At 44.5% G+C, this 13,370-nt stretch overlaps 1 protein-coding gene across 2 annotated transcripts; it reads left to right on the top strand.

Moving 5' to 3' along the window:
• Positions 1-1,799: 1,799 nt before the first annotated feature.
• TNFSF4 (TNF superfamily member 4) lies at positions 1,800-12,928 on the top strand. Of its 2 annotated transcripts, none has more exons than XM_048860758.2 (3): positions 1,800-2,018; positions 10,094-10,130; positions 11,423-12,928. In XM_048860758.2, the coding sequence occupies exons 1-3, from the start codon at positions 1,851-1,853 to the stop codon at positions 11,782-11,784; spliced, it is 567 nt and encodes a 188-aa protein (XP_048716715.1). In that variant the 5' UTR covers positions 1,800-1,850; the 3' UTR covers positions 11,785-12,928. The 2 variants fall into 2 exon arrangements, 1 of the variants encoding a protein (XP_048716715.1); XR_007358005.2 differs by lacking the exon at positions 1,800-2,018 and adding an exon at positions 8,715-9,188 and having other exon boundaries at positions 11,423-11,470.
• The last annotated feature ends 442 nt before the right edge of the window (positions 12,929-13,370 follow it).

Here is a 13,370-nt window from a genome sequence, read left to right on the forward strand (position 1 = left end):
AGCATGCCCAGGGGAAGCATCACAGAATAACGCAAAAAATAAGAGAACGAAGCTTCACAGAACGCAGCAAGCGAAAAGAACTAACAGAAACTGCTGAAATCCGAAAATGTTCCATGCTAGTGACATGGTTTTGTGGCATTGTTTCTGTTTCTGAAAACCAGCTGGTTTGTTGTGGACTAGTGCTAGCTCTCAGTCTTCCCAGACTAATTTTCAAGAATAAAGTCTAACCACTTCCAGGAAAAGGATCTCCATGTTCATTTGCTTGACTGGTTGTCAGCCGCCTCCCACCTGTGGTTATGCTTATGAGGAAGTGTCTTTGGTGAACTGGGAAAACACATGAACAGCTGCCTGCCACCTCTTTCTCCTCCTTTTTGCAGCACACGTGCTCCTGGGCACATAGGGCTAGACAAAGGTGAACAAAGGCCATTCGAGGGGGAGCCCCTTGGCTGCTCATCCCTGAAACAGGTTCGTACAATCGTGTTAGGTCTGAATCCTCGGCTGCTGCAAAGAGCCATGGGTTCCAGTGAAGTTACGCTGATTTGATGGTGGAGAATCTGCCTGAAAATGCAGTGCCTCAAATGAAAACGAATACTGATGAGTTATTTTGGAGGATCCCCCAAAAGGTGCTAAAATAAGCAAAAGAGACAGTCCCTGCCTCAGAAAGCCGGCGATCTAAACTGGAGGAGGGGAGATTAAACACACTCATTTGGGCACAGATACATAGGAACTGCATCAGACCTATGGCCCAGCTGACGCCACACCCTGGCTCCAGGAGTGGCAAGCTCCAGCTGCTGCAGAGAAGCAGGGAGAGCCTTGCAGTAGGCAGTTATGGGATTGCCTGCACCCAAAGGAAACGTCTTCACAACTCCCATTAGTTAGGGTATGGCTACACTTAAATTGCTTACAGCTGTGCTGGTGTAGCACTTCAGCAATGGGAGGGGTTCTCCTAGCGCTGTAGTTAATCCACCTCCCTGAGAGGCGGTAGCTTGGGCGACAGAAGAACGGCTACCCTGGGGGTTAGGTCGACACAGCGTAGCTATGCTGATGTACGTTTTCAGTGTAGAGCAGCCCATAGTGGGTGGTTTCTGCCCTGAAGCAGGAGGCATTTATGCTGCTCCCAAAACTCTTGGTTATTTTTGTTACCTACTCTAACAATGGATGTTTATATTATCCGTAACATCCATTTATAATCCCACTAAGCTCCTGGGCTCTGTGGTATCTTGTGGCAGTGAGTTCCAGTGGCTAATTGTGCAGCGTGTGTGCAGAAAATATTTCCTTTGACCTGTCTCACGACCCCATTTATTCCTCACCTCTCCGCAGCAGATGGGCTACACCGGTGTTGTATATACTGCTAAGCAACAGGGATGCAAATCCTGTAAAACTTCCATTGGCCTGAATGGGAGTTTTATCCGAAGAAGGCCGCAGGGGCTAGCTGAAGGTTGATGATCATTTGAATCATCACCTAGCAAAAGACCTTGTAGATGGAGTGATTAAGGACATAAACACATGCATTTTCACAGGTCCTTACTCAAAACTGAACTGGGATGCCACAAAATCAGCCCCCACGTTCACCCAGAAAAAAAAAAGAAAAAGAAAAGAAAGAAAGAAAAGGGGAAATTCAGATTAGTCACAAAGAAGTTCCCCGCCTGCTGCTGCTGCTGCTGCTGCTGCTGCTGTGTGTATAAAACCCTGAGCCACTCCTGAAGACACTTTGTTCATTTCATTTGGGGACAGCGCATCAACTGCTTCTGCTTCATTCCCCTCAAGAGATTTGCCCTTTGTGCAGAAGCAGGGGAGGGCTTTTTTTTTTCATCCAGTTGGGCTGGCAGGTTGGTGGCAGGGAGGCTGGGATGGAAGGGATGCTGGAGATGGAGGCCCAAAGGCTGGAAGAGCAGCTGGAGTTGGAGAGGAGACAGGTCAGAAGGAACAGACTGCAGCTGGTGTCTGCAGTGGCCCAGTGGATAGTATTGCTCTCCTGCTTGGTCTATCTTGGTCTTGGTTTCCTGCATCCCCCTACGGTAAGACCATATGATAAACCTCATTGCCTTCTTCCCCACTGTAAAGCTCTGCGTATAATGAAAGCATTTAGGGCCATCACTTTGCATACTGGCAAGCAGAAAACCCAATTCTTAACCCTTGCCTACTTATGAGCCCTTTTTTCTGCACCACCCACCACAAAGTATGTTCTTACAGACTGCCGGGTTGGTGCTGTGTTATCAGCCAGTGGAACTGCACATGCAAAATTGCTGGCCCAGTGACAGAGTCAATAACTGGCCTCAATGGGAGTTCTGCCCAAGGAAGGACTGCACGACTTGGTTCCCCAAGGTGAATTTTGGTCACACGAAAAAAATATATTGAATTACTACCTCACTGATTGTTATGGGCCTGATTGTGCTGGCCTTACTCATGTTGAGTATCAATTACACACAGGAGTAGTTACAGTCAACTCCATTGTACTACTTGGGTGAATAACTGCTGCTTAATGGGCGTAACAGTGGGAGAATCAGGTTCTGTATGATTTGTAAACGTCTCATGTACTGCTTTAATCTACGCTATATAGCTATATAAGAAAGAGAGAATGTTTGTTGCAACTTTTGCAAAAGCTGTAGAACACAATTCAGTGTTCCCAGGAGTGATTCTTTACATTAAGCCTTGGATGTAATTATAGCTATAAATGAAAGTGTGTGTTTGGAGAGTTTCATTTATTTTGAACTAAACCCCAAACTCAAAACAATAAGAACTAGCCTGTTGCTGGGACTGCTTTTGGGAAAGTTGTACCAAATATTTTCTTTGTTTCTCATTGCTAACAGTCTCTGGGTCCTCAGCACTCTTTTGTTGTTATTTCAGTGCAGATCATGCCATAGCTGCTTCTCCTCCTACACATTCCCCAGGTGCTTGTGTTCACTATGTTATGTTTCACCTTACAGTCTTCGTTCTTTCCTCCCACTTAACTTTGTAGGTAAAATGAACCAGATCTATAAACCACACTGGTTAAAATGGCTTTAATGCTCGATATCTCTTGCTGCTGAAGTGAAATCCATCTTTCCTATGCCAGATGCATCTCAAAAACAGTTCCACTGAATTTATGAGTCATGTAACAGAGAGCAGACTATCAAAAATCTCTCCCAGCCCATTTCATCCTTTGCACACAGCAGAAGCTATGTGTGAACTGAATCTTTCATTTCTCTCTCCTCTCTTCCCCATTCTCTCACTCTCTTGAAGAGAGTCTTCCCACTTTTGGGCATTTGGGAAAGGCAATTTATTTTGCTCAGTTAATGAAACAGCATCACATTATACATAAAAATACACGTTATTCTGGCATTGCCTCTTAGCACCACTTAGTTCTGTAATATTTTAATTCAAAGCCCCTTCGCACTGAGAAGGTTGATGTTGGTGGCCCATGTGAACTTTATGAAAACAAGACAGCAGTGACTGCGCAGGAGACCTAGTACATGTTTGGACTTGCCATTCCTCACCAGGACCTAGACTTGAATGGGGTGTTAAAGAGGCAGTTCCTTGGCAAAGTTACTGGATGACCCTTTGAGTTTTAAATGCACACTTGCTAAGCACAATTTTAAAAAAAACAGGTCCCATTATTTTAAATAGATAATCATGGTCTCCCGTATAGACAGCATCATGCATTGCCCAGGAACCCAGCAGGGCTTTTGAATTCTGTACAGGGGTCACTGCACTGAGATGGAAGGCATCGGCTAGTTAAGAACACCCAGAAACAGATGTCTAGGACAAGAGGCAACAGAGTTGCACTGATTGAATCTGCTGGGGAAAATTAGGAAGAAGATTATAATAGATTCTCAGACTGACAGGTGCACTCCGAACTGCACTGGAGCCTAGCCAGGAAGGCCTTTTCTCAGGAAGAATGCATTATGTTTGCCAGTGGCAGAGATCCCAGACGTAACCTAATTGCAGGAAAGAGATCATGTATTTCTGCTGACCATAGTTTTGATTGCTATTTTATAGTTATTGTACAATTGCATACCCTTATATGAGATGAACCTGTTGTATCCAATGTCCAATCAACTGCAGAATAACCTTACACGGATTCATGTGACACAGTCATGGACTATATTACATCATCCACACAAATATTAGACTGTCTTTACCAAAAGCTGAGCTGCACTCTAGACAGCTTGCTTGTAAGAGCATGCTGCTTTGTTTAAAGGAAACATGCACACCCTGTCCCTCCACCCCAGCAAAATGGTCCATGACCTATAGGATGGTTTGTTACTAAGGATGTTCCATAACCCAAGGATACATCTATATTATGGATCTGATCCAACACCTGTTGAAATCAAAGGGAGTGTTCCCATTGACATTAGATCAAGCCCTACATAAGGATGAAATATTGGTTGTCTGGCTTATCCTTGCAGTAGTTTAGTGTACACCCATTCACACAGTCCCCCTTCCAACTGCGGTTGTCCCAGTGCAGCCGGGAATGCCCACAGCACCTACCTCATAGTGCACTGCTCTGGTGCTTGAAGCACAAGCTTTGGGGGTAATTTCCAAATGATAAGCATGCTGCAATCAGGCAGAATCTCGGCACCTGCAATACTTGTGACTTCCCAGCCTCGCTGGGGTTAGCCCCCGGGATATGGCACTAGTTTGACTAGACCTAATCCAAAGACCTGATCACAAGCATTGTGATCCATGTATCCAGCCAATGCTTGTGACACTCTCAGAGTGGTTGATTTGGTCAGACAAATGGCCTTCATGGTGTTGCACATTAAAAGCCTTCTCATGAAGGTTTGTTGCAGCACTCTTTTGCTAATGTATATCAATCCTGAGGGAGGTGTAGGTACAGTAAGTAGAGGTATTACCCACAGGCTCAGCATAGCCAGGAACAGGACAGAGTTACAGAATAGCCATGATTCTGTGATGAAATGGTGTTATCTAGTTCTAATTAGCTCTCACTCTAGCTCGACCACATGTTATCGGGCTGGGTGCAGGAATCAGTGGGGGACGGATGGTTCTATGGCTTGTTTTATGTAGGACGGCAGATTAGATTATCATAATGGTTCCTGCTTACTTTAAAATCAATGTATTTATGATTTTGCTTGCTGGGTTTGCCTTGTGTGATACACACTTCATTCCTAGAGGGACACCTGCCATGCAATGCTACTCCATGAATACAATACACAATAAACAATAAAAGATCCATGGGAATCTGCATACATAGCGTCTCATAGAAAGAGATATTTAGGGGACTCTAAACAGGCTTAAACGATTGTGTGAATACTGCATCGAATTCTTTAACTGAGGTACATTAGTAACACAGCAACCTCTCAAGGTTCCTTCAGTGATCCGACTGGGTGTCAATAGTTATGGAGTGCTGCCTCCTTAAATCCTTTTCTGTACACAGTCATACTGGGCAAACAGAGAAAGAATGGGTCAGGAACTGCTAGCCTCTCCTGATTTATTGATTGCATCGCTACAGATTCTATAAATGGGCCCATGGATCCCCAACCTCCCAGAATTTTATGTTGGGTAATTAACGTTTGTAATGTGCTTTCAGAGCCTGAGATGAATGTGGCTGTGCAGGTGTAAAATATTAATGTCCCACATAGTTTGTAAAACATAAAATAAGGTAGAATTAAAATAATATAGCGCCCGAGCTGAAAGCAGCCCGTCACATTTCAGTCTACATCAGCAACTGAGTGAAACCCTTTAAACTAATACTTTTGGGGCCCAATCCTTAAGTATGTAACTGCTCATGTGAGTAGTCCCATTGAAGTCAATGGGGCGACTCATGCAAGTAAAATTATGCAGGTACTTAAGTGTTTGTGGGATTGGGCCCTTAGACTTGGAACAAAGAGAGACTGGTATTAAGTAACACTAGAGGGTGCCAGTGTCACACCCGAACTCCCCAGGTTGGATCAACAGACATCTTCATGTCTCCGAGAGAGTCGTGCTGCAGCATACAAGCTGACCGTCCACAAAGCTATAGGAAGCAATCCCTCCCCCACGTTGATCCCTTTGGTTTTGTCACAGGCATGGAGTTCAAATTGAAATTTTAGTCGTGTAGTTTCTTGTGTATCAAATTCTTTGTCCAAGTGCCTGGAGTGAGCAGAATGATTTGTTCCTATAACAAATCAGAATGAATCAATCAGATGCATACAAATCAATGAGTTTGCGCAGTGCATCCTCTGTCTGGTCAGCTCATTCCTGTCATAGAAAAGCCAAGGAAAGGGTAAAGTGGAAAAAAAAAATACACCCCTGAGCCTGGCCCTACATTTTTTATCCAAGCAAACCTCCCAGTACTTGTGGCTGCGAGGAGACTGCAGATTTGGGTCCCCTGTGGTTAAGATCAAAGATGGGTCTGAGATTTGGAGTGCAGATCCCAAATGATAATGTATAATACTGATGTTTTGCCTGTCTTATTGGTATGCTACTGTATTAACAATGAGTTTGAGTCACTTGTTCTGCAATGCCCAAGTCAATTATTATAAATTATAGATCTATCTGAACTTTTTATTGGACCATCAAGATGTGCACATGCCATATGGGCATGTTCCAAACCCCACTTGAACTCAATGGGAGTACTCAACTCACACACTTGAAGTCAAGCATATGTTTAAGTCCTTTGCAGGTCTGAGGCCAGAGTGCTCAGGCCCCTGCTGGCTCACACCCTAAGAGCTTGATACTCCTGCTAATGAAGTCAGAGACAAAACTCTCCTTGACTTCTGTGGTCCAAGGTCAAGACTCTGTGATCTTCTCGCTGGAGTCCTTGTCTAGCTTCACCCCACTGCCTGTTAACCTCATTCTCTGCCTCCCGTCTAAAACTAGTACCCAATCCCACAGGCACTGAGGCAATTAGGTAACTTTCCTCCCCTGCATAGTTCCATCCCCACAACGACCGCAGCCCAGGAGGCTCCCAATTGCAGTATAAAGTGGCTCCTCCTGGTGATAAAACACAAGGGAGGATGGCAACAATGTAGTGAGACAGTGCATGGGCCTTGTTCTGCCCTGAGCATGGGGTGAATTCTCCCTCATACGAACATACTCATGGCAATAAAGCTCTTTGCTGCTCATGATTCATTATTTACTATTCACCACATGTATTTGTTATGCTCCCTTCTACAAAAGTTTCAGTGATCCAGTCAGGGAGCAGAACCACCATGCGACCGAGGTGATGACTCGCAGGCCACAAGTAACAAATAGCAAATGAGGAATAGTTTGCAAGCCCCTCAGAGGTTAAAAATTGTTCAGCCAAGCCATTTGGCAAATGCAGGGTCGCAGATACATCCATTGAGTCCCAAATGACCTGTGAATAGGAGAAAGGGCTAAATTCATCACATAATTTCTTTACAATGCATAGTCTGACCAGCTCCAATAACGAGGAATGTTTCAAAGGATTTAAAAATTATTATTTAAAATTCTGATGTAAACAGCTTTTTGTTTGGATTTATTTGGATTTAAACAGTCCTCTACAATGTCTGAAATTTGCAACATTTCATCAGTGTGTGGGAAACCTCCCCAACTGAAATATCCTACAGAATTTAGTAAGGATGAAACCAATGGGGATAGATAGGAATGGAACCGACATCCATAGAAAGAGCTCTAAAAACCTTTATGACCAGCACCTCAGTGGGTGTAAAGTGATGTAGTGCCATTGAAGATTATGGAGCTATGCCAATTTACACTAGCTGAGGACCTGGCCCATATAATTTAATAGAAACTATCTGATAGTTGCCAATTCATTATTTTAGCATGAGTTTCATGATACTTGATAATTTTCTTAAAGCCCTAGCTGCTGGAGTCAGGTGATCATGTGAGTAGTCCAGCTTTCTTTCTTTTTTTTAAAATAAGTTTCTAGCTCTCAGGATTGTGGAGAAAAGCTTGAAAATATGATCCCTAAAAGCTGAAAAACAGAAGGAAAATAAAAATTAATTCTTTTTAAAAATCTAATAATTTTCAGCCAATCTCATGATTTTTGGATGTTGGGGTTGGCATGCTGCTTCTTTTTTAACCATCTTATGGAATGCCATACCAGGAATAATAATTCACTATTCTATAGAATACTTAAAAAAAACCCTATCACAAGGTTATCATTTGAAATTACAGTCTATAGAACCTGCCCATCAGAGATGAAAGTGAAATTGACTAGGAATCAACATGAAACTGTCTTGACTGAAAGACTTATCAAAAGCAAACAAATAGCACAAATAGCTAAAAATAAATTTGAACTTTTAACATGTTTTGCACTGTAGTAATCCATAGCTGCAGTAATATTACAAGGACAGACTTTTTTTTTTTTTTTACATTATTATTTTTAACCTACAATGTCCTTTTAAAAGATTAACTAAATGCTTTTTAAATTACAATAGTTGAAAGATCCCAAACCATGGCTCATTGTCTTCAGTGAGGTTTGGATCAGAATCAAATGTATAGTCTTAAAAATTACAATTCAAGGAGGACATCCTGCAGTCTTTACGCCCACACTGAAGAGATTTGCATGAGTGATAGTCAGACGATTGGGGGCCACATTTTAAAAGCAAACGCTCCTAAGAGCAGACGTCAAACTTCTGTGTGTTCCCTGCCCTCACAAACAACAGCGTCCGGTACTCCAGCTCTCTGCAGGCAGCCCACCATGCCCTGGGATACAGCTGTTCAAGCAAGGGGCTGTCCCACAATGGGAAAGAGGGCGAACAAGAGCGAGGAGGCGGTGCCTGGGAGGAGAGAGGCACAGGGAGCGAAGGACCAGGAAATGAAACTGAAAGCAAAAGAGACTCACACTCACACCCACTGCTCCGCCGGATGATGAAACCAGCAAGCACCAGTTGTATTTGCATGTGCCAAGGCGCTGCTGCTTTCTAGATCGCAGCTGCAGACTCCGCTGGGTGCAGCATCACCAGAGCAGCAGGAAAACAAGGCTCCCCCGCGCTGGCCCTGATTACAGGATAGCGCTGGGACCAGGCGGGAGCCTGGGCCACAGTGGGGAAATGGGTAATCAGCGGTTATCAGGCCTTTTAGCAAGAATGGAGCTGCTCCCTCCACAGCTGGAGACAAGGGCCTGCAGGTCCCGGTTACACCAGAAACAAGAGCTGGCACTGCCAGTGGTTTTCAAACACAGCTCCCTGCTGGCCCCCTCCCCAGCTGAACTCCACTTGGGTGAAATGGCCTGTTTAGTCCCGGCTGAGCTGTGAGGCCCGCTGGCCTCGTGCTGTGCTGAGGTTTGTGTGTATGTGGAAGGGGAGCTGAATGAACAAAGTTTTCAGGCACTGCACCAAACCCAGGTGCTCTTGGAAGGAAGAGCTTGTTGTTTCCCCAGTACCCCAGCCTCTCTGCTCCAGTGGGGCTGAGGGTGGAAACACTTGGGCCTGGGGAAGGAGGAGAGTATGCTCACATTTTTGCAAATACTCCCAGTGCAGGGGGAAGTGTAGTCTAGCAGACAGAGCACTGGCCTGGGACAGAGGAGACCTTGGTTCTATTTCTGGCTCTGCCACTGGCTTGCTGGCCCGAGTCACTTCCCTGCTCTGTGCCTCAGTTTCCCCATCTGTAAAATTGGGAGAATGATGCTGACCTCCTTTGTAAAGCACTTTCAACTCCACTGACGAAACAGTGCTCAATGAGGGCTCGGCCTTATTAGCGTAATTAAATCTGGTTCTATCCAGAAAACTCCCAAGCAGATCCAGCTATGAGCCAGAAGCCAAGGAGAGGCACAATGCCTGGGACTGCAATGCCCAGAGCTGCTTACATCTGCTGCAGAAAGAGTCAGCATGCACTCCATCCCATTGCATGGTAGCAGGAGCATCGAGAGGGGCTCGGCTGGGGTCCTGGACAGCTCCCAACCTGATTGGTCAGGCTTCCTTGGCCACTGGTGGGAATGTCCCCTGCATCCTGGAGAGCTAGAAACTTAATTTTTTTATTAAAAAAACATGAAAGCTAAGATTCTCATGTAATCACAGGATTCCAGGAGCTGGGGTTTAAGAGAAACACCAAATGTCATGAGACTTGCCATAAACAATACTGCAAAAAACTCTTTCCCCCCTCACTACACATCTGCATGGAGAGCTAGAAAGTTCTTCCTGTATTTGTAGAGGTTATTAATCTGATTTTTTGTTTTGTTGCTTTTTAGACTCCAAAATCCCAGTGGATCGAAGTTGCAGCCACAGGTGTGTATTTGTTTATTATAACTGATTTTTTTTCAAGTTTCTATTTCACTGTTTCATTGAAACATCCCTCTCCCTGGAAAGAAATACAATGGTGGGAAATTTCAAGAAAAATAAATTGAAGAAAATGTGTGTGGGAAATAAATGACATTTTTCACCGGCTCTTCCTCATGTTACCACATAAGTGGTAAGTGCCCATAGACTCAGTCTCCTTGCTTCCTGTCACCCATCTGGCACAGGTAAGACACAGCTTTAGATGGTGGGATGCTCTGTGCTGAGTGCAGCGTGTAAGTATCCTGAACTGCTGCCCTGGGTTTTCCTCTCCAGGGCAGTGCAGGGCCTGATCTAAAGCCCACTGATGTCAATGGGAGTCTTTCCATTGACAGCGGTGGAATGATGGTCCAGGGGCAGGTCTTTAATGGTGAACTCCAGGACTAGAATCCCAACAGCAAGCAATGCCAATCCTCAGAGGAGAGAAACAACAGACAATAAAGCTGTGTGCCTTTATAAGCCTTTTAAATATTTATGCAAATGAAGATGCAAATGAAGTAGTTTCCTTGGATTGGGGGTTTGCGCTCCTCTGCTTTACATTCCCTGGTCCTTCAAATATGCATTCATCCCCACCCTTTCCAGCGCTCCTCCTCGCTCTTCTGCTCTCTCTAGCTCTCCCTGTCACTTTTGCTCTCTCTAGACCAGGGATTTTTGAACATCAGGGCAAGGCTTGTACAGGGCCCTACACATTGGGGCCCCAATCCCGACATAGCCCTCTGGATGTTACTGTAATATCCATATTCACTGCTGCTACTACATTTTCACAGTGTGAACCCCACCTTCACAGAGAGATGCTAAGATTCTCATTCCCACTGAGGCCATTTTACACCCCTGTGGAAGGCTCCTTTACCATTACCAGAGCAAGAAAAGGCCCATCATGTTACTGAGACTCAAACCCAGAGCATCTTGTGGTCCTCTCCCATTGCTTCCCTCCCATTCTCAGGCTCTTCATTTCATCTTTCCCCTTCATCAGTTCTGTTCCTCTCATGTGGAAACAAGAAGAGCCAGTGCTGAACCAGCAGTCTGTGTGCCACAGAGCAAAACGGGGGGGCCTCTGCCCTAGACCTTCCTCCCTCTCTGCATCTCTCTTCATTCCACCCCATTTCTAGTTCTCCCTCTTTCCTTTGAGATTTCTCCACTCTCTTTGTTTCTTCCTATGCTCAAGACACATAAAATCATCCTCTTCCAAGAGGGTTTGAAGGACTCATATCTTCATGGGTTTCTGTTTGCTTCTTCCACTCCAGATTACGTCCCCAAGGAGAAACGCATCAATATCTCTTGGAATCGGGGCACCATGAACGTCAGTAACCTCTCCATCCCGATCTACTGTGATGGCTTCTACCTGGTCTCCCTGAAGGGAGCTATCAAGGTAATGGGCCAGAAGAATGTCTCACTGAGCCTTAAGGTGTACAAGCGGTCCCAGGAGTCCATCTTGCGTGTGAAGGTCACAGAGGAGGTAGTAGATTCGGTGACAGTGTCCGAGATGCGGTATAAGGATGAAGTCTACTTGGAGGCCTACATAGATGCCAACTACAAAGATTTGACACTGGGCCTCTTCTTACTGACTCCTCGCTCATACTGCGTAGACGACATGGATAAAATGTAAAGTAATGCCCCTGCGATCAAATAAAACTGGGAATTGGAACCCAGCACCTAAACTCATGGGAGGGTTATGTCCAATAGGCTGTACATGTGCAAAAAAACCTACCCTGGCCTCACCTCTCAGGGGCTTGTGGTATGTCTGAGTGAGAGAGTTCTCATGGCTAGTGCAAACAAGCCAATGTGCAAATGGTCTTTATACAGCACATGTCCTGTTCCTCTCTTTGGGGCTCACCACAGCTTATTTGTTAGCTGAAATGGGAGAAATGTACAGTGCCCTCAAGAAGAATGAAGAGGACCCCACTGAAAATTACCAATGCTTGCCTCAGAGTCAGAGGAATCCTGGATTCTCTATTTATTTGATAATATTTGTATATAATTGAAATTCTGTGTACATTTGCTGAAAACAGTCACTTCAATCAAGAAGGGACCTGGTTTGTCTTGAAGCCACCTGGGCAAGTTGAAGACTCCAGGGACCCAGCACGCAATCTTTGCCTCGTTGTGAAGGAAAAGATGAAGAGATGGCAGGCAACGCATCCCCTGCGGTGATCCAGATAAATGTGCTCTGAAAGACTCAGGAAATGAAAAAATACGAGTGTTTGGAAGTGAGAGAAGAAGGCTGGAATGGACCAGTGAGAGACCGTTAGGAATGGCTTTTAAAAAAGAAAGAGAGAAATTAAAATGCTGGCAGTGTTTGTGCAAGGTGTTGGAATGGGGGCAGGGCAGGGGTGGAGTCGGGGCGGGCCTGGGGGTGTGCGAGCACCCACCGGCACCAGGAAAAGTTGGCGCCTGTGCTCCTGCAGATTTCCTAAGGTGTCAAGCAGGGCAGGGCATTCTTGTGGAGTCTAGTCAAATATTTCCAGCTATGGAATGAACACATGCTATTGCCTTAGTTGCAAGCCAGGAGAACTTTGAAGTCCTGGCAAGTGGAGCGCCTTCTCCCCCATCTTTCATCTTAATTAAAAAAAAAAAAACAAAAAAAAAAAACAGCCCCAGGAAATTCAATTTAAGCAACAACTGTTAAGAGAATGTTAAGACTCTATGGCTAATCACTGATATATCAGGGAATGCCACAGTTAGTGTTGCATGCATAACCTGAACCCAGCTCTCTTGCATGTATACCTATAACAATAAAGTCTTTAAACATCTGATCTCATACTATTTCTCAAATAATACTGCATATCATACACATTTTCTTCAACTTTAGATACACATTTGTAACATCTTCTAGTGCTTTGTGTACGCCAGACAAAAGAGTTCGTGTAATTCATTTGCATGAAAAGTATATACTAGATGGAACTTACCCAATGTAAATATAGCAATATGGAGCAAAAGTAAAAATGAACTAGGGTGTGTGTGTGTGTATATATATCTATATATGCTAATTAAATTTGCAGCTAAGTTAATTTCATCCCCTGAATGGAAGTTTGGGTTGCTGGTTGAAAAGATAGTATATAGATGCTGACAAAACTACTAAAATACATTCTGTAGGAAGAAAGGACTACACCTTGTAAAACCCCTACGTCAATAAAGATAGAGGCTGGGTTTTCAAAGCTGCCTGATGGAGCTGGACCAGATTTCCCAATAAGTGTA

Source organism: Caretta caretta, chromosome 8, assembly GCF_965140235.1.
Source record: "Caretta caretta isolate rCarCar2 chromosome 8, rCarCar1.hap1, whole genome shotgun sequence".
Taxonomy (NCBI): Eukaryota; Metazoa; Chordata; order Testudines; family Cheloniidae; genus Caretta; species Caretta caretta.